A 25,268-nucleotide genomic window follows, 5' to 3' on the forward strand; every position below is an offset into this window, starting at 1 on the left:
GTAAACCCTTCTCAACAGCAAAACTCACGGGTTAAGTGAGTAATATAATGTTTTATTCACTCTTCCAGTCGCAGGTTCGAATCCTGCCTCGGGCATGGGTGTGTGTGGTGTCCTTAGGTTAGTTAGCTTTAAGTAGTTCTAAGTTCTAGGGGACTTATGACCTAAGATGTTGAGTCCCATAGTGCTCAGAGCCATTTGAACCATTTGATAAAACACAGTCATTGTATTAATCTGCCAAGTGATTTATTACTGTTGGTAAATACAATATCCATCAATCGATTAAGTACTCATCTTTGTCTGTGGCTATTATGCATACATAGAGTTGATAAATTCGCTGTCTGTAGTCGAAGTCCCATAGTTTATTTATTCAAAATAGATCTCAGTTTAGTAGCAAGTATGTGAAACGCTTCTTGATGTTTCCTGTCGAATGGCAACACAGAAAACGTTAATTCTCAACTACTCGTCGTCAGCCAATGGCCTGAATATCACTTTGACCCCACAATGCTTTCCTAAGGCCGGTGCTGGTGAAGGCATGCGCCTTTGAGTGCCTCTAATCTGTATACCGATTCATACATATCCACAGTCTTAAATGGAGTACTAGCAATGGTGCTACTTAGTTTTAAGCCACATGGTTTCTCGTCTAGCGCAGTCTGTTCCCTGATTGTGAGTAGCAAGATGTAAAATCTGTTTTCTTTGGGATCTTTAACTACTGATTATTTCCTTACTTAAGGATAAGGTAAAGTTTCAACTTCATACCTTATTTACTTTATGTTTCTGCATCTGGCACTCATTATTGCGTCTCGTGACTACATTAGTTTCCCTACATACGTATCGATTCAGTTACTGCACCTCCTGAAGTTATCTTGTTGTTAAGATTTTCTGACATAAGTCCTTGAAGAGTGCCACTTCTATGAGCGTGAGCAATTTAACTCATTTCCACTGAATTGCTCGCCTATTTTCATTCTCTTTTAGGTCTTGGTGTTCTGATCTGTATACTGACGTCCATTGAAATGCAGAGGTGCTGCGACTAATGGGTTGTTGCCTCTTAGAATATAGCTGAGTCACTCTGTTTATGATGAGCTTTTATGTAGACTTATATTTTTCTGTTTATACTTATATGCACACAATTTGCTTTTAGACATAATAATCCTGAGAAATATTTAACCCATAGTAATGAAATTTTGGTAATAGGTGAAAGGCTTATTTCAGTAGTGGTACAAGTGCATTTTTTTTCATTCTGAGAGACAGAGTCTTAAAGTTAAAAGAGCGCTGAAATATCTGCAGTTGAGATACCAGAAATATCAAGTATATGTCTCAACTGCAGATTTTTCAGCGCTCTTATAACTTTAGGACTCTGTATCTCAGAATGAACAAAAATGGACTTGTACCACTATTGAAATAAGCCCTTCACATGTGTCACGGTAGTATATTTAGTGTGAAGTGATTGTCATCGTAAGATCACAGGTTAATGTTAGTGCCAGGTAAGCCATTGCAAATGGGAAAAGCAGGTACATTAATAACCTGTGCAGCAGCCAGAACGTTCAATGGAAGCATGCAAACGTGCTTGCATTGTGTTGTAGAGGTGCCGGATCTTGGTTTGTGGGATGGAGTTCCTGGTTGGCCAATACAGGAACGGTTAATGCTGGCTGTGGATGACGCTGGAGCTGTTCTCCGATAATGTCCCCGTGATCAAGGGGTACGGTCTTTGTCCTTGGGGTGAGAAGCTGCCCCTAAAGGTGGAAGAATCAGTAATGGTCAACGGCATGACGAAGAAGGCAATGGAAACCACAGCATTAAAGACACATAACGTGTATCCACAGGACATGCGGCCTTTAACTGAAAAAGTGTCATCATGATCTCTCCAGTGGCAAAAGATTCCGGAATAGTCCCTCCTCGGATCTTCGGGAGGTGACTGCCAAGGGAGGAGGTGACTATAAGACAAAGATTGAATAACCAGCGAAAGGATAACGTTCTACGAGTTGAGACGTGGGATGTCAGAAGATTGAACATGGTAGCGAAGCTCGAAAATTTGAAAAGGGAAATGAAAAGGCTCAGTCTAGATATAGTAGGGGTCAGTGAAGTGAAATGGAAAGAATACAAGGATTTCTAGTCAGATGAATGTAGGATAATATGAACAGCAGCAGAGAATGGTGTAACGAGAGTAGGATTCGTTATGAGTAAGAAGATAGGGCAGAGAGAGTGTTACTGTGAACAGTTCAGTGGTAGGGCTGTTCTTATCAGAATCGACAGCAAACCAACATCGACAATGACAGTTCACGTATACATGGCGACGTCGCAACCTGAAGATGAAGAGATAGAGAAAGTATGTGAGGATACTGAAAGGGAAATACAGTACATAAAGGGAGATGAAAATCTAATAGCCATAGGGGACTGGAAGGCAACTGTAGGGAAGGTACAGAACAAATGGTTACAGGAGAATATGGGCTTGGGACAAGAAGTGAAAGGGGAACAAGTGAGAGAGGATAAAGACTAATTGAGTTCTGTGACAAATTTCAGCTAGTAATTATGAATACTCTGTTCAAGAATCACAAGCGGAGGTACACCTGGAAAGCCCAGGTGTATCGGAAAGATTTCAGTTAAATTACATCATGGTCAGACAGAGATCAGGAAATCAGATACTGGATCGTAAGGCGTTTCCAGGAGCTGATATAAACTCAGATCACAATGTAGTAGTGATGATGAGTAGGCTGAAGTTTAGGAAATACGCAAATGAGTGGGAAACAGAAGTACTAATAAATGACGAGATACGCTTTAAATTCTCTAAGGCTATAGATACAGCAACAAGGAATAACTCAGTAGGCAGTACAGTTTAAGAGGAATGGACATTCCTAAAAATGGCAATAACAGGAATTGCAAAGAAAAACATAGGTACAAAAAAGATAACTATGAAGAAACCATGTGTAACAGAAGAAATGCTTCAGTAGATCGATGAAACAAGGAAGTACAAAAATGTTCATGGAAATTCAGGAATACAGAAATAAAGGTCACTGAGGAATGAAATAAATAGGAAGTCCAGCAAAGTTAAGACGAAATGTCTGCATCAAAAATGTGAAGAAATCTAAAAAGAAAAGATTGTCGGAAAGACTGACTCAGAAAACAGGAAAGTCAAAACAACCTTCGGTGAAAATAAAAGCAAGGATGGTAACATTAAGAGTGCAACGGGAATTCCACTGTTAATGCATAGGAGAGCGTGTAGGTGGAAACAGTACATTGAAGGCCTCTTTGAGGGGAGATTTGTCTGATGTGATAGTAGAAGAAACAGAAGTGATAGGGGATCAGAATTTAAAAGAGGTTTGGAGGACTTACGATCAAATAAGGCAGAAGGAATAGACAATCCATGAGAATTTCTAAAATCATTGGTAGAAGTGGTAACAAAACGGCCGATCAAATAAGGCAGAAGGAATAGACAATCCATGAGAATTTCTAAAATTATTGGTGGAAGTGGTAACAAAACGGCCGTGTGTAGGATGCATGAGTCTGGCGACATACCATCTGACTTCCGGAAAAGCATCATCCACACAGTTCAGAAGACTGCTAGAGCTGAAGCAAGACTAAAGAAAAATCGAGATCCGTTCATAGGATTTGTCGGCCTGGAAAAAGCATTCGACAATGCAAAATGGTACAAGATGTTCGGAATTCTGAGAAAAAGAGGCGTAAGCTGTGGGGAGAGACAGGTAATATACAATACATACAACAGCCAAGAGGGAATAATAAGAGTGGACAACCAAGAACGAAGTGCTCGGATTAAAAAGGGTGTAAGACAGGGATGTAGTGTTTCGCCTCTACTGTTCAATCTGCACATCGAAGAAGCAGTGATAGAAATAAAAGAAAGGTTCAGGAGTGGAATAAAAATACCAGGTGAAATGTTGTCAGTGATACGATTCGCTGATGACATTGCTACCCCAAGTGGAAGTGAAGAAGAATTACAAAATGTGCTGAATGGAATAAGCAACCTAATGAGTACAGAATATGGATTGAGAATAAATCGAAGAAAGACAAAAGTAATGAGAAGTAGCAGAAATGAGAACAGTGAGAAACTTAATGTCAGAATTGATGATTACAAAGTGGATGAAGTTAAGGAATTCTGCTACCTAGGCAGCAAAATAACTCTGACGGACGAATCAAGGAGGACATCAAAAGCAGACTAGCACTGGCAAAAAGCGCATTCCTGGCCAAGACAAATTTGCTAGTTTCAAACAAAGGTCTTGATTTGAGGAGGCATTGTGTGGTGGTGAAACATGGACTGTAGGAAAGCTGGATAGAAGAGAATCGAAGCATTTGAGATATGGTGGTAAAGAAGAATGTTGAAAATTATGTGGGCTGATAAGGAAAGGAATGAGGAGATTCGGCGCAGAATCGGAGAGGAAAGGAATATGTGGAAAACACTGACATAGAGAAGGGACAGGATGATAGATCATCTGTTAAGACATCAGGGAATTACTTCGAAGGTACTAAAGGAAGGTGTAGCGAGGAAGAACTGTAGAGAAAGACAAAGACTGGAATACATCCAGCAAATAATTGAGGACGTATGTTGCGAGTGCTACTCTGAGATGAAGAGGTTGGCACAGCAGAGGAACTCATGGCAGGCCACATCAAATCAGACGGCTGATGACTCAAAAAAAAGTCCGATATGTTCTGGACTGGACACCGATCTGGTGATCGAGCAGGCCAAGGCCTATGTCGGCGCTCTGTAGAGCATGTTGGGTTGTGTGCGCGAGCGTTATCCTGTTGGAAAGCACCCGCTGGAATACTGTTCGTGAACGGCTGCACAACAGGTAGGATCACCAGATTGACGTACAAATTTGCAGTCAGGTTCGTGGGATAACCATGAGAGTGCTCCTGTTGTCATACGAAATCGCACCCCAGACCATAACTCCAGGTACAGGTCCAGTGTGTCTAGCACGCAGACAGGTTGGCTGCAGGCCCTCAGCTGTTTTAACCAACATACGGCCATAGCTGGTACCGAGACAGAGCTTTCGTCAGGAAGCACAAGAAATGGCTCTGAGCACTACGGGACTTAACATCTATGGTCATCAGTCCCCTAGAACTTAGAACTACTTAAACCTAACTAACCTAAGGACATCACACAACACCCAGTCATCACGAGGCAGAGAAAATCCCTGACCCCGCCGGGAATCGAACCCGGGAACCCGGGCGCGGGAAGCGAGAACGCTACCGCACGACCACGAGCTGCTGACTCAGGAAGCACAGGAAACCTCCAGCCCGCCCTCCAGAAGGCTCTCACTTGACACCACTGAAGTTGGTGGTTTTGACTTTACAGGTCAGTGGAATGCACAGGGCGTCTCACTTGGACCTGTCCTTGAAGTAGCTGATTTGTGACAGTTGGTTGTGCCACTGTAGTGGTGCTCAGATTGCTGCTGCCGCTGCGCCAGAGCCCTAAGTCGAACCCGATGGTCTTCGCTACCTGTGGTGCCATGTTGCTTGCGACCGTACATTCTGGAGACCACCGCTGCCAGCAGTCACGTACAGTGGCTACATTCCTGCCACGTCTTTCTACAGTGCGGCAGAAGGAACATCCAGCTTTTCATAGCTCTATTACATGATCTTGTTCAAATTAAGTGAGGTGTTGATACTGGCATTCTTGTCGCCTTATTGGCATTCTTCATTAACATTAACCCACTACGTCTAATCTCAAAGTTAACCAAGGCTCACGACCGTTACAGCGTTTATTTAAAGCAAACCTGATTTTCATCCTTATAGTGGCGCTTGTTCCGCGACTCTTACGCGACTGACACGAAATCTGAATAGAGATCATCTTTCAGACGTAGAAAGACTCCTACCAACTTTCGCTTATGTTGGGCAACTCCTTTTTGGTGTTGCGGTAGTTTTCCGCCACATTTTTTAAATTTTAATTTCTTATACACCACATAACGGTGATGCAAACATCAGATGTTCTTGCGTTGCAGTCCTTTGTTTAACCAATTACTCATTGACGTTGTGTAACAAATGGTCATTTCCTCTTGTATCGAACCTAATAGTAGAAATGTAAAACAGTCAGGTTTGAGTGGTCAAGACACAACTGAAATTATCCAGTTTAGTTAATTTAATTTTCCACAATTTCAATGAGAATACCGTTTTTGTAACTGCTTTTATTCACTTTTTGTGAAAACACTACAGTGCCTTTTCTTGGTTGGATGCAATTTGTTCATATTCGCTTCTGTAATCAGTTTTTGTTTCATGTATGTGGTGTTGGTGCACCTGTGCATAATCTTTGGCATTTGTTCTTTTATCATGCAGGAACGCAGAAAATTCAGCGCAACTCACTTTTCTAGACCTAACCAGATGCTATTTTTACTTTTTTTATATGTTCAATGGAAACACATTATTTGACGTATGCCAAAAGCTCATTTCATTTCATTTGATGTAATCGCTTTTATGCTGTAGTCATGATCATTTTAAATGACCAGAATTACTGGTTCTGTTACAGCGTGCATTGTTACTCGACGATCGATTGGTGAATGCGTTGTATGCCTCTATGAACGTAGCATTTGTTCTCTTCTGTTGTCAATAATTGTAGTTAGTTCAACGAGGCTCGCTTGCTATATCTTCAGCAATACACAATAAGCACCAGGGTAGTTGTTTTAGGCCTTTCACATTTTCGGTCACAATGCCTTTCTGTGACTATGTCATTCATTACTTACGATCGTTCCACGAGTTTTTATTACGTTCCCAGATTATTTTCACAGTTACTTCATAACTGTATTTTATAGCTAGTTACTTACTGTCACATGTGCGAACTCAACTGACGATGCAGTTTGGTGTAAGCACTCACCCGTTCCTTGTTATAGTTCATAGTTGTACAGTAAACATTTGTTAATATCTGTTTTTCATTGTTGAATTATTTGTGGAGCGGTTTTTATTCTTTGTCTGTTCTGTACTTTTACATAACGGTAGCAAGCTTAACACAGAGTTTCATTGTAAATACACCACTGAAACTACGCAGTTTAGTTATTTCAGTATTCTACATATTCAGTGACAAGTTCTTGTAATTGGTTTTATATCGTTGCTCACGGTCACTTTCTGTGAGCACGTTTATTGTTTTTTGCTATATTGTGTGTGTGAAAGTAGTTTCTGTTTTATCTGTCTACGCCATCTTGTGTAATATTTGGCATCTGTTCCGTTATTGGATAGACATGTATCAAATTCAACATAGCTCGCATGTAGTCTGTTACGACCGTACAAGAACTAACCAGCTCAGTACTTTTCAGTCTTTTTGTATGTTCAATGGCAAGACGTTTTTTGTTGTAACTGCTTTCTATTGTATAGAATTGATCACTTTGTACGAGCATAACTATGGGCTCAGTTGTATTATATACAATTACTTCAATATCGTGATTCTTGAGGTTTTCCGGCGTACCGAATTCGTGATTTGCAGCCGGATCATGTTGACTTCTTGCCACAATACTTCGGCTGGCAAACGACCAGAGCCGCACTACGAAAATTACGACAAAATCCTCGCACGATGGCCTTACCAGCCGATGAGGGAAACGCCACCGTGCTGTTGCCACGGATGTGGCGGGGGGGGGGGGGGGGGTTGTAGACCGAAGATAACTTGCTGAGTGAACCATTGTATCGAAAGACTGACACCAAAAGATTAAGGTCTCATAGTTCCGTGCCACCCAGGTTATATGGGCTTCCGAAAATTCATAAAAAAGAGGTTCTGTTACGGCCGACCGTCAGTAATATCGACGCCCGTACGTATGATGTGGCGATACATCTTGCCTGTACTGAGACCTTTTGTGGGGAAGTGCGCGCATCATGTTCGCAACTCTGCTGACGTCATCAATAGACAGAAGTCACTTCAACTCAGTGAAACTGACTTACTAGTGAGCTTCGATGACATCTGACTTTTCAGTAAGGTTGCTCTTATAGACTCTCCAGGAAGAAGTTCACGGACGACATAACAGCACTTTTGCATCATGTCCTTTCGTCGACTTACTTTTTATTTAACAACGAATATTTTGAGCAGAAAGACGGTATTGCCATGGACAGTCCTCTCTCCGCTCTGGTAGCAAACTTTTTTATGGAAGACATTCAGGAAAGGGCACTTGTTCGACAGAACTTAAACCGGGAGTCCCCAGGCGATATGTAGCTGGCACTTTTGTAGAATGGCCCCATCCAGTTTACGATGGAGTAGAGAAGGATCGTTACTTACCGTTTTTTGACGTCTTGGTTACTAGGAGAGTGGATGGGTCATTAGGACATTCTGTCTACCATAAGCCCACACATACGGACCTTTACCTGCAAGCGTCGAGTTGCCATCACCCTTCACGAACTACCGGCGTCCTTAGAACGTTGGTGCACCGGGCCCATGTTGTTTCTGATGGAGACAGCCTTAGAAAGGAGCTAGAACACCTATAGTCGGTGTTCAGAGACAATGGTTATTCTCTACATCACATCAGTACAACGCTAAGAAGAAAGAAACGTGACCACCCACAACATGAAGAAGGCAAGCAGCTGTTCAAGTCCAGGGCGTTCCTTCCATACGTCGGCAACCTTTCGTCTAAAGTAGGCAGGATCCAAAGGAAATATCGTGTAAAATTAATTTTCCGGCCACTGGCGAAGATAGGTGTCCTTCTCGGTTCGGTCAAGGATGATCTGGGTCTGCGGAAGGCCGGGTTTTTTGCAAAATTTCTTGCCAGTATGGCAAAGCGTACATAGGTCAGACGATTTGTACAATACATGAACATGAGCCTGTCGCAGCCCAGTAAGTCGGCCATAGCTGAGCATTGTATTTTTTTCCTTTATTGAATTTTGAATTTCGATTCGATTTATTGAATTTCTATTAATACGCCGCTCTACAACCGATAAAAGAGTAAAAAAAACATAATAGGAAGATAACAAACAATATAATACAGGGGATAAAACAATAACTTCCAGTAAGTACACAGGCACAAGTTAGAAAAACAGGGCGACAGTACCGTTCAATGGTCCCAACAACTTCTTCAGAATCACCTTGACCTTTTTGCCACATGGTGTAACCAGTGGCAGCTCAAAATCAATCCTTCCATGACCCAGGCAACCAACATAGGTCGTACCACTCGCTCCTTCCGGCTCCTTGATTTTTCTCCCGTCATGTCCACCTCTCCTCCACCCTCACCTACCTTGGACTCACCATTGACTGTCACCTCGACTGGATCCCTCATCTCCGCTCTCCAATCCAAAGCAAACAACCGCCTCCACCTCCTTAGACTCCTCTCTGGCCAGACATGGGGGTTGAACCCCTCTACCATCCTCCACACCTACAAATCCTTAATCCGTCCCACCCTATGTTATGCCACTTCCACCTGGATATCCACCCCCCCCCCCAAGTCTATAGGTCCCTCTAGATCCTCGAGCACCACTCTACCTCACCTTCCATATACACCTCCCAGCCCATATCTGAGTCCTCTACACCTCCTGCCGACTTGATCCCCCCTCCCCATCCCCTGGTTGCTCAACTCTTCTCCAACCCCAGCCCAATGCCACGCCTTCACCATTGTGTCCCCCCTCCCTCCACCTCTACACCATCTCCTTTCCTGGATGATGCTCTCTCTCTCTCTCTCTCTCTCTCTCTCTCTCTCTCTCTCTCTATTTATCCCTCTTATCAACTCTGATACTCACCTTCCCCTCTGTCCTTTCCCCAGGCTCCCTGTCCCTCCCTCCATCCTGTTTCTTCCCTGCCTACCTTCTCTTTGACTCCATTCTCTCTCCCAAGTCCTTTTTTTCCCTCCACTGCGTTTCCCACTCCTTCTTTCATCTGCCCTGCCCCCCCCCTTTTCTGTGTCCTCTCCCTCCATTGGCATCTGTCCAGGCCCCCCACTCGCCCCTATGCCATCGTACTCTATAGTGCAGTTTTCCATGAGCGTCCCCTTGAGGATTCAACGAGTGTTGCAAACAGCCATCATACTGTCGCTAAGTGTGTTTTTAACTGTTGTTAACAGCAACCAGACTGTCCCGTGTTGTTTAATTGTGCCTATCTATTTATGTTTTAATCAGCATCGCCGGCCGGAGTGGCCAAGCGGTTCTAGGCGCTTCAATCTGGAACCGTGCGACCACTACAGTCGCAGGTTCGAATCCTGCGTCGGGCATGGATGTGTGTGAAGTCCTTAGGTTAGTTAGGTTTAAGTGGTTCTAAGTTCTAGGGGCTGATGACCACAGCAGTTAAGTCCTATAGCGCTCAGAGCCATTTGAACCATTAATCAACATCACTGACCCTTTGTTTTTATATTTTCTTCGCACCTCTTCTGCCATGTTTCAGTTTTAACAGTCGCCATTTTATTGTCTGCTTTTATTTTTATGATATCTCCTAATTCTGCTTTCTAACTTTTCTGTAGGCTGCAGAGGGGCGTATTGTGCTGCTGCCAGCCCCCCCTCCCCGCCACCCCTCTGGAAGAGAATCGAAATCCAATAAAGAAGAAAAGCAGCCTCCCAGGTCATTCAGGTTGGAGCCCTGACAGTGTTTACTTGTGAGTACATGCGTGTTGTTCATTACAGTCAGGAGTGTTGCTCAGCATTGTCTAGTTGTAGTGTGAGTCGTCATCGATTTGTCGTTCACCGAGTAAGGCAGCTTCATTATTTTGAATTCATTATTTTCTATTCATCCCGTTGTACCGGGTATAGACAGGCGACAGGCATTCATGCCGATAGCCTGCCACCAGCAACCTGACTACATCAGTCGGACCGGGGCTAAACATGAATAGGGCCAAGGACAGGAATCCATGGTTAGGCAACTCTTCCATTTCCCCTTCGCATGGCAATGTGACACCAGCCACTCAACAGCCATCGTGGCAAGCTGCCGGCTGTGCTGATACTGACACCCCCCAACGGGCTAAGGACCGAGCGCATCTGCTTCCCACCACAAGTCACTGATAACCACTAAGAGTGATACTGATTCACATGAACCCTGTACACAGTATCGTGTCAGAGACCGATCGTCCTCTTCGTCGTCTATTCCCGTGGCCGCCTGGTGATAGACCTCTCACCTGTGGATAGTCAAGCCATGTCGGCCCCCAGCATTATTACAACCAACCGACATGCAGACGCCTTGCCGGGTGATGCTTCATCTCCACCATCTCGTCACCCCTACGGTGCTATCTGGGGATTCTGACCCTGGTGGTCCCCTCCACAGTTGACAATCTAAATGGTCTTCCACTCACGCCCATCACTGCGGCCATGATTCAGATTCCAATGCCTCCGCACCTGCAGCAGCGACACCTGTTGCTGCCATGGAGCAGGACATGGGTCCCCATCCAGACCCCACTTCTCAGAATCCGCCTCCACCACCAAGAAAGAAGGAGAAGATAGATCATATCATTGTTTACAATCCCACAAACTACATGAAACTGAACACTGAACTGTGACTTATTGCAGCCCAACTGCGTGCGGTATACCAGAAAGACCACGTCAAGTACCTGCTTGACACCGTGGATGATTATCTCCAAGTCCTCAAATTTGTGAAGTCCAGGGCTTTGGACTACTACACTCAGGCTTCTGGTGACAAAGGAACAAAAATCGTCATCAAAGACCTTCCTTGCGGAGTTACAGAGGCAGATGTCAGGGTGGATTATTTCGTCTCAATTTCCTGGACCCTTTAGTCCACCAATACAACAAGAGGGACCCTGAGACCCGGAAATTTATCCCTACGCCCACCTATGTTTATTCGGAGGAAGGGCTTCGAAAGCATTTTCCAAATCAGGTATCTCCTGTCCACCAAGGTGCGTATTGAATTATATGAAGGCTGCAAAGGCCCATCTGCCGTAGCTGTCAACATTTAGTCCACACCAGCAACTACTGTTCACTGCCTTTTCCTTAGTGTGCTGGCTTGTCTCCATCAGAGGACTGCAGCCTCCCGGTCTCAGAAAAACCCGCGTGTCCCCGCTGTTTGGGCACTTCTCAGGATCTCCACCACCTGGCTCCCTGGAAGGTTTGTGCTATATACCAGAAGGCTGTGAAGTCTTTCCGCTCTCCACAAAGGAAACAAAGGACGAATCGACCACCCCCACCATCATGCACCACACCTATTTCCCCATCTCCAGCGTGAATTCTGCCACTGGCTCGCCAACTGGAAAACACAATGGGAGGACAAGATGTCTGCATTCCTCCTCCATCATAAATCCAAATGGGCTTTTGTCCGAGTCCTGCAGAGCTCCACAGTAAAGAACAACCATCCCATCCGCAGTGTTGATGGCTTAACTTATGATGCCCTCCATGTGGTAGAAACTCTGGCTGATGAATTTGAGGCCCAAACCCAGTCGCTCGTCCAACCTCATGCCTGATAACCTACAAGATGAACACGAAATGCTAGCGGCCATTGCCGCCTTAAGACAAAGACCACCTCAATCTGTCCCTCAGCTTACGTCCACAGGGAAAATCCAGCGGATCCTCTGGTGGAAGCAGGGACAGTTGGCTCCAGGTTTAGATGGTATTTTAAAGGAACACTTCCACCGGCTCCCTCACAAGCCACTGGTCTTATTTACCAGTATGAAGAACCGCTGTCTCACAACTGGCGTCTTTCCCCCACAGTGGAAGTGGGCCAAAATCTTTGCCATCCCCAAGCCCACAAATGATCCCGCAGTCCCTTACTAACAATAGGCCCATTAGCCTTCAGAATTCCATGGCCAAGGTTCTCAAATCTTTGGTCCTCCATCACATTTCCAAGTCTCTGGTGGCAGATGGGACAATCCATTCACAACAAATGGTTCAAATGGCTCTGAGCACTATGGGACTTAACATCTATGGTCATCAGTCCCCTAGAACTTAGAACTACTTAAACCTAACTAACCTAAGGACATCACAAACATCCATGCCTGAGGCAAGATTCGACCATAGCGGTCACGCAGTTCCAGACTGAAGCGCCTACAACCGCACGGCCACACTGGCCGGCTCCCATCCACAACAATTTGGATTCGCTTCCCACCTGTCGGCCGAACTCTAAGTCCTTTGGATCACAGAAGATGTCAGCAAGGGCTTCAACTCCACCATGTCGACGTCAGATATTTTTCTGTGCCTGAAAAACGCATATAAGATCTGACAGGACAATCTTGTGTACAAAATGCTGACATAGACGACCATCCCCGATATCTATGTGAAGATAGTGGATAATTTCCTCCATGATAAGACTTTCTTGTTTACTCAGTAAGGTCGATGCCCCATCTTACATCACATGTCGATGAGTACCCCTCAGGGCTCTGAGTTGTCTCCCACCCTTTTTAGCATTTGTTCTAAAGATATGCCAGTCCTCCCATACTGCCACCTGGCACAATACGCCAATGATACAGCTCTCTATACCACCGGCGCAACACAGACCAGCTTATTGCTCGCCTCCAGAGGGAGGTGGACCTGGTGTCGTTCCAACAAGACTGCACTCAATGCCGCCAGAACTACAGCCATCTACACCACTAAACAGCACCCCATCCTCTGCCACAACATCACTGTTGCATGCGTCCAGGTCGTATGGTTCCATGATACTAAATACCTAGGTGTCTGGATGGATAAGAAACTGTTCTCCCATCGCCATGCTGAATATGTAACGCAAAAGGAACTCAAGCTGATAAAAGCGTTGTACCAATGTTCACCAGCAGGAAACTGAACCTCGACACAAAGCTCTGCCTGTACCAGATGGTCGTCCACCCTTCCCTCACCTATGGCTCCACTGCATCGGCTATGATTAGTGCCTCCTGGATGCAGACCCTCCAGCACCTGCAGAATAAGGTGCTTTGGTGGAGTCTGCATGCTCTTACCCTCACAAGGGTGGTTACCCTCCATGAGGAAATGGGCACGGCCACTCTCAAGATGTCCATGCAAGAGAAGGCAAGGCGTCTCTATACCAAAGTAGAAGCCATATGTGACACAGTTGCTGGCTTACAAAACTTTGGCACAACGCCTCCCCGGCACTGGCACAGACACCTTGTTCCTCTCACCATCCTTGAGGACTCCGATTCCAACCATGGTTAACATTAGTCTTCTTACAGCCACTCATGCAGCGTTAGTATTGACTTGACCACTCGATGGGTGTCGATCATCATAAACCGCCGATGTTGATACCTAATGTGGTTCGTCGTTATGTTACCTCTCAACTGCACCTGAACTACCACCGTCAAAGGGTGATATGGGACTTCAAGTCCCACCGCCACACCTTCAACATGCACTCCAGTGATGTCTTTAGAATGGCATCACAGTCGAGTGGAACAGTTTACCATCCATCAACATAGAAAGACCGTGGGCAACCAGTGAAACTGTATTCCAAACTCGCAGAAAAAAAGCAGCCTCCAGTATCAGACACTCACCTGAAAATGGCTGTACGGTTGCCAGCCGAACTATTGTGTCAAGAAGTCATCATGATCTGGCTGCAATTCCGAAACTTCACAGAATATTTCAATATCAGTTGTGTAATAAGTCGTATGGCGTTTGAAAATAATAATGATGCTGATCTGTGCAAACACTGGTGCATGTTCTCCTCCATAGTGAATAACTGTAGTTAATTTAACAGCATATGATAACCTTCAATTTGGTCTTTTTTATTCCCATTATTAATGGCTTAAGATCATTCCGTGAAAGCAAAATTACCGTTCGTGACATATTTTACAGAAATATTTGGGAACTCTATTTTATAATTATTCACTTATTGTCATAGCTGTCAATTGACGATGCAATTTGGTGTAAGCATCGTTACCTGTCCTCTTGTTATTGTGAATAACTGCATTGTTAACTTTTGTTCGGATCTATTTTTCAGTTGCTTCGATTAACTGTGCTCTCTTCAGTGTCAGTCTCCTATGTAAGGTTATGTCATTGTAACGACTATGATCGGACAATCGACTACCGCACTCGAAAAAGGCTAATCATTACTTTTACATGTATACCTCTGTTGTGGATCGGGCCTGTCTACACAGCTTGTAGTGTCTGTTCGCCATACTTGAGCCAGGCGGTCGGCAAAACATTTTGTGACGAGTTTTTGGATTTGATCTTTGACATTTGTGCCGACCACTTGTGTCGTGACTGCAGCACAACTCGGTGAGGATTTAGTTATCTATTCCTTAAGATTCTGTAGCTTTAGCGCAATTTTCTGGTCTGTTCAACTGCTGAAGACCTGAAGATGTTCACTGAACGAAATTAGCGGTAAAACGATAAATACAGCTGAGGTGGTTGTGATTAAGCATCATCATTAGTGTCAGCTTTGGTGCTCAACATCCTCAAGATTATTTTGTTCAGCGGCATTGGTTCAATGGCTCTGAGCACTATGGTACTTAACATCTGAAGTCATCAGTCCCCTAGAACTACTTAAACCTAACTAACCTAAGGACATCACACACATGCATGCCCGAGGCAGGATTCGAACCTGCGACCGTAGTGGTCGCGCGGTTCCAGACTTTAGCGCCTAGAACCGCTCGGCCACTATTCAGCGGCATTATGCCAGACCCTAATTAATAGCGACTTGTACACATACCATTTGACAGCACGGATACATGTAAGGGAACTCAATGGCAAACATCAGACAGTAGTTGCGGATATATACACGCACACACACATACACACAAATGGCGAACATCGGTGAATGGCTGCTAACGCGCTTACCTGGTTTCTGCTGGTAGCTCTGAGAGCAGCCGACTGACTTGGACCACGTCTTCTGGCTGGGAGCGGACTGCGTCAGCCCAGCCCTGCGTCGCCATCACTGGAACCAGGTGGGCCTTCATGAAGTTAACGGCGGCCTTTGTGAGGCTGGCCCCGGAGTGCCTGACTGCGAGAACGGCTGTGGTCGCCGCATTCTCGACTGACAGCTGCGCGGCCACCTGGCGCTCGCAGTGAGCCTTCAGCAGCAGCAAGCCGTACTTCTCTGCGGCTGCCAGCAGCTGGGCGGCCATGCCGGGCAGCTGGGGGGCCTGCAGGGTGTAGAGGTAGGCGACCAGCTGGCGCAGCACCGGGCCCTCCACGTCTGGTATCGTGACCAGGCCGCTGCTGGCCTCCAGCGTCTCGTGCCGGAACATCGCGGCGAACACGGGACTCCTATCGGCCAGCACGGCCCTGTGCACCACGAGACGTGTGTCGCCCGCCGCCAGAATCACCACGGCTCCGTCCCCCGCGTCTAGGAGGGCGCCCAGGTTCACAGCTGTGGTCTCCTTAAATTCCTGAGTGGACTCCATTCCTGATGATTCTGAAACACCGCGTCATTGAGCAGTCCTTTGTCTTTAGACAGTATCCCCTACAATTGTACGATTTACTGGCAGATCTGTATCGAGGACAGCTCTAAATGTTATCAGTTGTACGTCAATAGCAGCAATGTAGTTTCCTTGCTGTGTCAGAAGGATGCCATAGGTGAACAGCTGCAAATAATTAATAATACCATATAAAGCAGTCCCTATTTGTTTCAGCACATATCATTCTCAGGACAAACTCAAAAAGCGAAGGAGACTTCGTTTCCTTAATATCTTTCTACAGTTATTTCCTTGAGATGTCAGTGAAATGGGCATCTGGCATACTATTAACAAGGCCAGAATGCTCTATGATAGTACCTTATTCTGTGAGCCATGTTCCTGACTTCTCCAGTTGCTTAAGCAAACAAGGATGTTTTGAGAATGGAATCTGCAATACTCTGCTCTTACAAAGGTGGTTTGAAAAGTTCTCGGAACGGAATAGAAAAAAAGTACTTACATCACTGAAACGTTTATTTTTTTTTATTTTTTGATGTAGTCTCCTTGTAGATTAATGCACTTGGTCCAACGGTGTTCCAGTTCCTTGATCCCAACTCGAAAATGACTTTCCTCCAGGCCTACAAAGTAGTTGTTAACTCCGGCTACCAGTTCTTCATTTGAAGTGAGTCTTCGTCCACCAAGAAAAATTGTAAGTTTTGGGAACAGGTGGAAGTCTGACTGTGCCATGCCAGGTGAATAAGGTGGGTGTGGCAACAATTCATACCTCAGTTTGTGTAATTTTGCTATGCTGGTGGCACATGTCTGCTGGCGCGCGTCAAGAGTCGCGGCACCCATCTTACAGATCGTTTTTTCATTTCTAATTCTTCAGTTAAGCATGCGTTAGAAATTTCATGCACTTTCAATAGGTGTCCTCCATGACCATTTTGTGCACTTTTGCATGGAGTAGTGACACATCTTGGCCGACCACTTTCCGAACCATCATCTAGGCACTCCGGACCAAATTTAAATTCATTTGTTCACTTGGCAACAGTTAAATATGAAGAAGCAGAGTCCCCCAGTGTATTCTATAAATCGGCATCAACGTCCTTTGCTTTCATACCTTTCTTTACGAAGTACTTAATCACTGCTCGAATTTTGATTTTTTCCATCTTCGAAAATCACTAAGCGGGAACAACAACAGAGCCACGTCACCGCCACAGCTCTCTTCCAAGAGCACTGACGTGGCACGCGTTCACAGGCAACAGTCCAATGAGTATCATGTGAACAACTCGTTGCGCTACCACTGACCTCTAGTGGTGATTCCGAGAACTTTTCAAACCACCCTCTTAAAAGTTAGTCTTTCATGTTGTCATGAAGGTGTTAGTTAACACAGAGAATCAACCATAACCTACCAAAGACTGTGGTGCCTTTCCATCAAGCAAAATCTCCATGGAACAGGGGTAACCAGACTGCAACTCATTCTCAACATTCGTCACATAGTCCAACAGGACAATACGCAACCATACATAGGGCGATACATAAGAGCCAATCATAGAGAATATGCCCTTTTTTCGACTTATATATGTGATACGGTCTTCTAACTGATGTCACGCTACAACAGGTTTGGAAGTGGTACTGATAGGCGAGTACATAATTCGTATTAATATAAGTTCTCAATTAGAAGCTCTGGTTCTCTTTCTCATACTCACTATCTAGAATATCTACATTAGACGGTCAGGGTTAAATCACCTTCAGTTTATTACAGTTCTCTTCTATCAACCAACCTCAGTCATTGAGGGATTCATTTTAGAAGAGGAATCTCATCTACCTCTGCAACACCCAAGAAACCAAGCCCAGGAGTAAACAATTTTCCTCCAAACTTCTTAAAGTTGGAGGAATGGAAATCAAAGTCAAGTTATACACTGTGCTGTGTAACTCATCTTTATCGGAAAGTTACCAACAGATTTTGAGGTGAATCTCTTAAAGAACTGGTAGGCTCCATCGTTTCAAAGAGTTGACCCAATTTCTCAAAAAATCAGTTTGGTTTTGGAAGAAGTCAAATAATCTGAGAAGGAATATTGGCCTTAAAGTAATTATAGAGAAATGTAAGCAAAGGAACTTAACAACATACGTGAATGGTGACGAAGTTTGACAAACCAGTGTTCGAGTACATGTATGTAATGAGCTTCTGTATAACTTTGACTAATTTAGGAAGCAATATCACAGGAAGTGGAAGAGTCAAGGAAGAGATACGAAGAATAACTCCCCAATAAAAAGAAGATATTAACATCTCAAGTGGTTGATTTGGAGGAGGGGGTGAAGTAGCGAGGTCATCGGTCCCATCTGATTAGGAAAGGATGGGGAAGGAAGTTGGTCGTGCCCTTTCAAAGGAACCATCCCGGCATTTGCCTGAAGCGATTTAGGGAAAACACAGAAAATCAGGATGGCCAGACGCTGGTTTGGACCGTCGTCCTCCCGAATGTGAGTCCAGTGTGCTAACATCTGCGTCACCACGCTCGGTGAAGCTTAATGTAACGACCAATAAATCGGGAAAAGCGTTCCAAAAGCATATGTTTGGAGTGTGACGGTGTATGGCTGTAAGAACTTGACTCTGGAGACAGAGGAAAGAAAAATAACTGAATTTATTGGGGTGTTGTGTTACAGGTGTATACTGTTGGATGAAACATGGCAATCTTTTAAAGAGTGAGGACAAGAGGAGTTTATAGAATTCCGTTGTAAACTATTTTGAGGGGTATCTAATGAGATGTGAGGAGTTCCTAAACGCAGGAACAGACAATAAATCTCACTTGTAGCATTCCGAGCGTATACGGGCGGTGTATTGAGTCAGCGCTGGCAGCAGGTGAGTGCGGGATGTTGTCAGTGTAAGGTCGACGCAGTTTCGCGAGACAGGTTCGTTTGTTGAAACAGCGACTCAGTAGTACTGCACAGATTAGTGCAGCAAGGGTAAGCCAGATATCCACACTGACAGCGGCCATGGCATTTTAGACTACAATAAGTTGGTGTCGTATAAGCACATCAGACGCGTTGCTGCTGGCTATAAGCATGGGACATTTTTGTAACAAATTTGTTCCCAATGTTGCAGCCCCACCGGGTTTACTGGGCTGTGTCAAACGAGATCACGATACGGGGCTGCTAATGGAAGTCACCGGTTCGAGGCCATGGCAGGGCAACAGTTGTAAGCACTAGGTCCCCCCCTCCCCCCAATAGTGCCAATGCACATGTGGCCATGCCAGACCAACACCAGCAGCACGGCTCATAGCCACTGCTCCCTGTATTGTGGGTGCCATATCTCAGAATTTGCATCAGCATCTTCAACCGACAAGGAGTCGGAATCACGAGCTACTGTTATCAACGAGGTGCAGTTGGCGAAGAACTGATTGGTTTGTGTTTTGGAGAGTGTAATAGACATGGACATGAGGCGTGACTGTCATCGTAATGTAAAGGCTACCTTGTTTAGGCCAGAGGAGCCGACTGACTTATCTGAGTTTGGGGGTAACTGTAGAGAGCAGTATTTGGTGTCTGTACGGTGCACGCAACTTGACTTACCTGCGCATACTGCGCAATGCTTGTAGTCTGTGCCTCTACTCCGTTGTACATGTCGTTAATGGTGTCATATTGCAAGGCGCTGTAGAGAGTCTAGGTGGCTCATGATACAACGTAAAGATTGAGTCTGTGATCAATTTATTGGAGTTGCGACTTCTTGTTGTACTAGTGTACGAGATTAGAGTACTAATATTGTTACGAAAGGTTGCACAGCTAACAGCTGATAACAGGCAGCTACATGGGCCGATGACAGCCAGGGACGAACAGTTAGCATTGCTTCAGGTACCACAGTATGAGGTGGATCCAACTATGCAGGGTTTCCCCTACTGTGGAAAACCATCTGAGGATATGCTGTTGTTCGTAGAGGAACTTCAAACCTCGGCGGAGATGGGTGGTTGGACTGCAACTAGAGTGAGAAGCAAAAAGGTACGTGAGGTGTACAGAAGCATTAAATAATGCAGCAAGCCTCGAGCAGTTGGTGAAAGGACTTCTGCAAAGCCACAAAAGAACAGAACAGTGCACGGTATTTTCTGGACCAGTTGAGTGCTATCGTGAAGAGTCATGGAGAAACTGCGGAGGATTTTGCTGATAGGACACGTATGACTAGAGGCAGAGTAATGAAGCACGCACAGTTTTGTTGCAAGAAGATGGGCAGATGATAGTCGAAATTGATACATCAAGAGGTTTATGAGATATACATGTTGTATTTTCTGCAAACACTGTTCCAGGGGCCGGCCGGAGTGGCCGAGCGCTAGAGTCTGGAACCGCATGACCGCTACGGTCGCAGGTTCGAATCCTGCCTCGGGCATGGGTGTGTGTGATGTCCTTAGGTTAGTTAGGTTTAAGTAGTTCTAAGTTCTAGGGGACTGATGACCACAGAAGTTCAGTCCCATAGTGCTCAGAGCCATTTGAACCATTTTGAACTGTTACAGGTGTAGACAGAAGTGGAATTTACAGAGGCAGTTCCCCCAACCACAGGAAAGCAGAGGATATGGAAGGTATCAGTAGTCGAATTTTGGTAATGGACGTAGTGGTTGATGAGGAGGTGGTAAGAGGCCGTTAAATGCAAGGGGGAACGCAAAGTCCAGCTAAATGCATTCCTGTTCAAATTAAATGCAACAAATACGTATGCAGAGAGGGAGTGTGGAGTAATGGGTGTTGTGAAAAATGGGAAGTACTTTTGTTTAACACTGGGCAGCAGATGTGATGGTGGTGGTGGTTAGTGTTTAACGTCCCGTCGACAACGAGGTCATTAGAGACGCAACGCAAGCTCGGGGCTACTCGATTTAAAAAGTATGTAGAGACAGTGCTACACCTAAGAAAGGGCTACAGCCTGATCCTGGGGTTTGACTTTTTTGGACCGAAATTGTGCTAAAATTGATCTTAGGCAATGTGTAGTAGAATGACATTTACATCTACATCAGTACTCCGCTATCCACTGTGCAATGCGTGGCGGAGGGTACCTTGTCCTTTCCTGTTGCACTCGCAAATAGGGGGAGGGAAAAACGACATATATGCCTCCGTTCAAATGGTTCAAATGGCTCTGAGCACTATGGGACTTAACATCTATGGTCATCAGTCCCCTAGAACTTAGAACTACTTAAACCTAACTAACCTAAGGACAGCACACAACACCCAGCCATCACGAGGCAGAGAAAATGCCTGACCCCGCCGGGAATCGAACCCGGGAACCCGGGCGTGGGAAGTGAGAACGCTACCGCATATATAGAATCCGCCTGTTGCTCTTCATCCATAGTTCGCCGTATGTCATGTGAGATAAGTGCAAGCTGTGCTTCGCATGAGCGATGCTTTCTAAAACCGTGCTGATTCGTGGACATACGCTTCTCGATCTTAAGAAAATTATTATATTCGAACTGAGAATATGTTCAAGAGATCTGCGGCAAACCGGTGTTTGGGATATTGGTTGTAACTCTGCAGGTTCGTTCTTTTGCCCTTCTTGTATACAGGAGTCTCCTGCGCGTTTCCCCAGTGGCTTGGACCCTTGTACCAGGTGAGAGATTTGCAATAAATGCAAGTTAGGTAAGGCGCCAATGCCGTAGAGTACTCTTCGGAAAACGGGATTGGGATTCCATTCGGTCCTGATGACTTATTTGTTTTCATCTCTCTCTGTTGTTTGTCTACGCCAGGAATGCTTATTACTATGTCGCCTGTTCGATGTTCAAAGGACAGCACGTCTGTACAATTATCCTGCGTGAACGATTTCTTGAACGTAAAATTTAAAACTTCGGCTTTCGTTTTGTTATATTCAAGCACCACATCAGACTGGTCGACAGTTAAATGGAAATGAGCGTTTGGCATCATTGGTCGGAAGGCCCCTTACGGGGCAGGTCCGGCCACCTTGGTGCCAGGTCTTATTACATTCGACGTCACATTGGGCGACCTGCGCGCCGGATGGCGATGAAATAATGATGAAGACAACACAACACCTAGTACCTGAGCGGAGAAAATCCCCGAACCAGCCGGGAATCGACCCGGGCCCGTAGGACGGCTATCCGTCACGCTGACCACGCAGCTTTCGGGGCGTACGGTCGACAGGTGATTGAATGAAAGCTTTAAACTCTCTTAGTGATTTCACGTAGGCCCAGAACTTTCTCGGCTTGTCTGCCAGATCTTTTGCTGAGGCATGACAGTGGTAGTAGCTGTATGGTTCACGCATAGATCACAGACGCATGAGTCTCCACTAACCTTTGCTTGTTGTCATTTGCGGATTCTCTTCCGAACCAAGAGCACAACAGCCTCTGCATCCTGGGAATTTTCCTAATCTCGTTATTAAACCATGGTGGGTCTTTTCCATCCTTAATCGATATAATAGCACTCCGTCTTCAGGCCACGAGTCGCCTACCGGGACCATCCGACCGCCGTGTCATCCTCAGTGGAGGATGCGGATAGGAGGGGCGAGGGGTCAGCACACCGCTCTCCCGGTCATTATGATGGTATTCTTGACCGAAGCCGCTACTATTCGGTCGAGTAGCTCCTCAATTGGCATCACGAGGCTGAGTGCACCCCGAAAAATGGCAACAGCGCATGGCGGCCTGGATGGTCACCCATCCAAGTGCCGACCACGCCCGACAGCGCTTAACTGCAGTGATCTCACGGGAACCGGAGTATCCACTGCGGCAATCTACATAATAAGCATCACATAATTTTCCAGACCGCGATTTACAAACTGCTTAAACTTTGGATGTAACTCCTATATGCCTATTGTACTAGAACTAAGTGAAGTCGTTTCACTGTCTAGGCGAGATGCTAATAATTGCTTATCTTCTCTTTGTAGAGTACACTCTCCTATCATTTTAACTGATTTATTAATTTGCGTATGCTTAATTGCTGTAATGACATCATCCCGGTTTCTATACTGATGCTGTCGATAAGGTGTAGCCTGTTTGTAGTTACATCGTCGAAGACATTTCCATTGCATGTGGGCTACTAACCACAGTTCGCCTCATGCGGGAAGGCGGCCCTATTATCAGCCGTTCTGTTCATCCCCCACCATTAATCGAAAAAGTTCAAAGAAGGGCAGTTAGTTATGTACTGTCGCGATATAGGGGAGAGACTGCCAGGGATATCATACGCTAATTGGGATGGCAATCACCAAAACACGGGTGTTTTTAGTTGTGGCAGGATCTTCTCTTGAATTTTTAGTGCCCTACTTTCTCCACAGAGTGTGAAAATACTTTGTTGACGCCTACCTGCAAAGGGAGTAATGATCATCATAATAAAATAAGAGAAATTAGAGCTCGCACGGAAATATTAAAGGTTTCATGTTTCAAGGGCGCTGTTCGAGAGTGGAACGGTACAGTAATAGCTTGAAGGTGATTCGATGAACCCTCCACCAGGCACTTGATTGTAAATTACATAGTAATCAAATAATTCCTTGCAAGCAGTCGAGATGTTTTATAACCTTTTCAAATGTGAATACGAAAGTGAGACTTATATTTTTGAAGACTCAAAAACGAACGGCAGAAAAATCGCCTGCAACACAAATAGATGGTTTTGACAATGATATTTTAAAGCACTCCGTGTTTGAAATGTATATAAGAAGGGAATACTCGCCATCACAAAAACTCGTTACAATTATGCCTGAGCAAACTGGCTTCACAGGTAACGCTTCGCCAATGCAAAGAATTTTAAAAGACATTTGTTTCAAATCTGTTAAGAAGAGAGTTTTTAACTGAAAGAAGTGACACAGAAACAACACGAACCACGTCCCTCATAAAGACGCACCGTACAAGAGGAGGAGGTAGTTCCACAGTGTATTACCTTGATGAAATATGAGTGCATCATTCCATGAACGCGTGCAAGGTTTTCGGATACTTCTTCTGCAAACTTGTATTTAGGTGTAAGAAAAACAGTAGTAACTACCAGTCGCAAATGAACGCTGTCACTTTCAGGAAGTGGTTCACTGAACGATTGTTGCCGTACCTTGCTTCGAAGTCGATCATTGTAATTACCTTGTCAGTTGTCATTCAGTTGTTACACAAAGAAGATCAACTACGAGCACCAGAAAAGGGGATATTGTGCTCTGGCTGAAAAATAAAAATATCCTGGACAATATAAGCCAGACTCGTGTGCTGAACTCGTGCAGCCCGTTAATTTATAAGAGTACAAACTGACTTTCATGCGTGTGAATGCGGCCACACAGTGCGTTTACTCACATATCACTACCAGTATAATCCGATAGAATTAATTTGTCGACAGGTTTCAAGCTATGTGCGAAGAAAAAAACAAAACATTCAAGATAACAGACACTGAAACGCTTCGCACGAAGCAATAGACAGTACGCCCCTTCAGTGTGGGCACAATGTGTGTGGCACGATGAAAAGTTTCAGAAATAAGACTGACAGGGAGGTCAATATGGATAAACCCCTTGCAATTTTCATTCTAAATTTACAGTCTCATTATGCAGACATGGGCAGATGGTACTACGATGTAGACATTGAAAAGGGAAAGTTATCTGTCAAGGTATCTGCAGTTTTCGACGTTATCGGCCAGCATTACGTCGGCTTATTTACAGAAGATAGTTAATTGTTTGCTTCTTCAGTGGATTATAAATGCGTTCTTCCACTATAATATCGAACATACTGACAGCTTTTGCGATAGTCTTTTGCACTAAACTTTGCTACCAGTAATTCTTTTATACGCATAGTGATTTACATTGAACTACATTGAAACACACCCACCTACGCGCATTATACACAGCTAAAAGAACTGTATGCAGTAGAAGCAGTTATCAAACAAATATAATTGTTTCGGTTTGAGTTTGAAGTTTATTTTGCAGTGTATTACATTTTACTTATGTTACTGTCCAAATCGCAATAAATAGTAATTATTGGAACCATTTTCGGTGATCTTATCGTTGGACACTCGTCGTTTTAAGTAAAGTTGTACTTGACGTCTTCACAGAGCTGCGTCAGCTGTTCTCGCCTTCTGACCTTTTTCAAGCAATGTCAGTCAGTTGGTTTATGCTTCATATGTCATTCTTTCTCCGTGTGTTGTGGGTATGGTTACTAGCATTTGCAGTCCACTCTGCACTAT

General features: G+C 44.8%; 1 protein-coding gene across 1 annotated transcript in view; it reads right to left on the reverse strand.

Moving 5' to 3' along the window:
* The window catches only part of LOC124711950 (protein VAPYRIN-like), a 103,771-nt gene that overhangs the window by 3,756 nt on the left and 74,747 nt on the right, over window positions 1-25,268 (reverse strand). The window contains exon 2 of the mRNA XM_047242219.1: window positions 15,595-16,171. Within this exon, the coding sequence (XP_047098175.1) occupies window positions 15,595-16,160 (566 nt within the window). The 5' untranslated portion in view covers window positions 16,161-16,171. The remainder of the gene's footprint in view (window positions 1-15,594; window positions 16,172-25,268) is intronic.

Source organism: Schistocerca piceifrons, chromosome 8 (genome assembly GCF_021461385.2).
Source record: "Schistocerca piceifrons isolate TAMUIC-IGC-003096 chromosome 8, iqSchPice1.1, whole genome shotgun sequence".
Lineage (NCBI taxonomy): Eukaryota > Metazoa > Arthropoda > Insecta > Orthoptera > Acrididae > Schistocerca > Schistocerca piceifrons.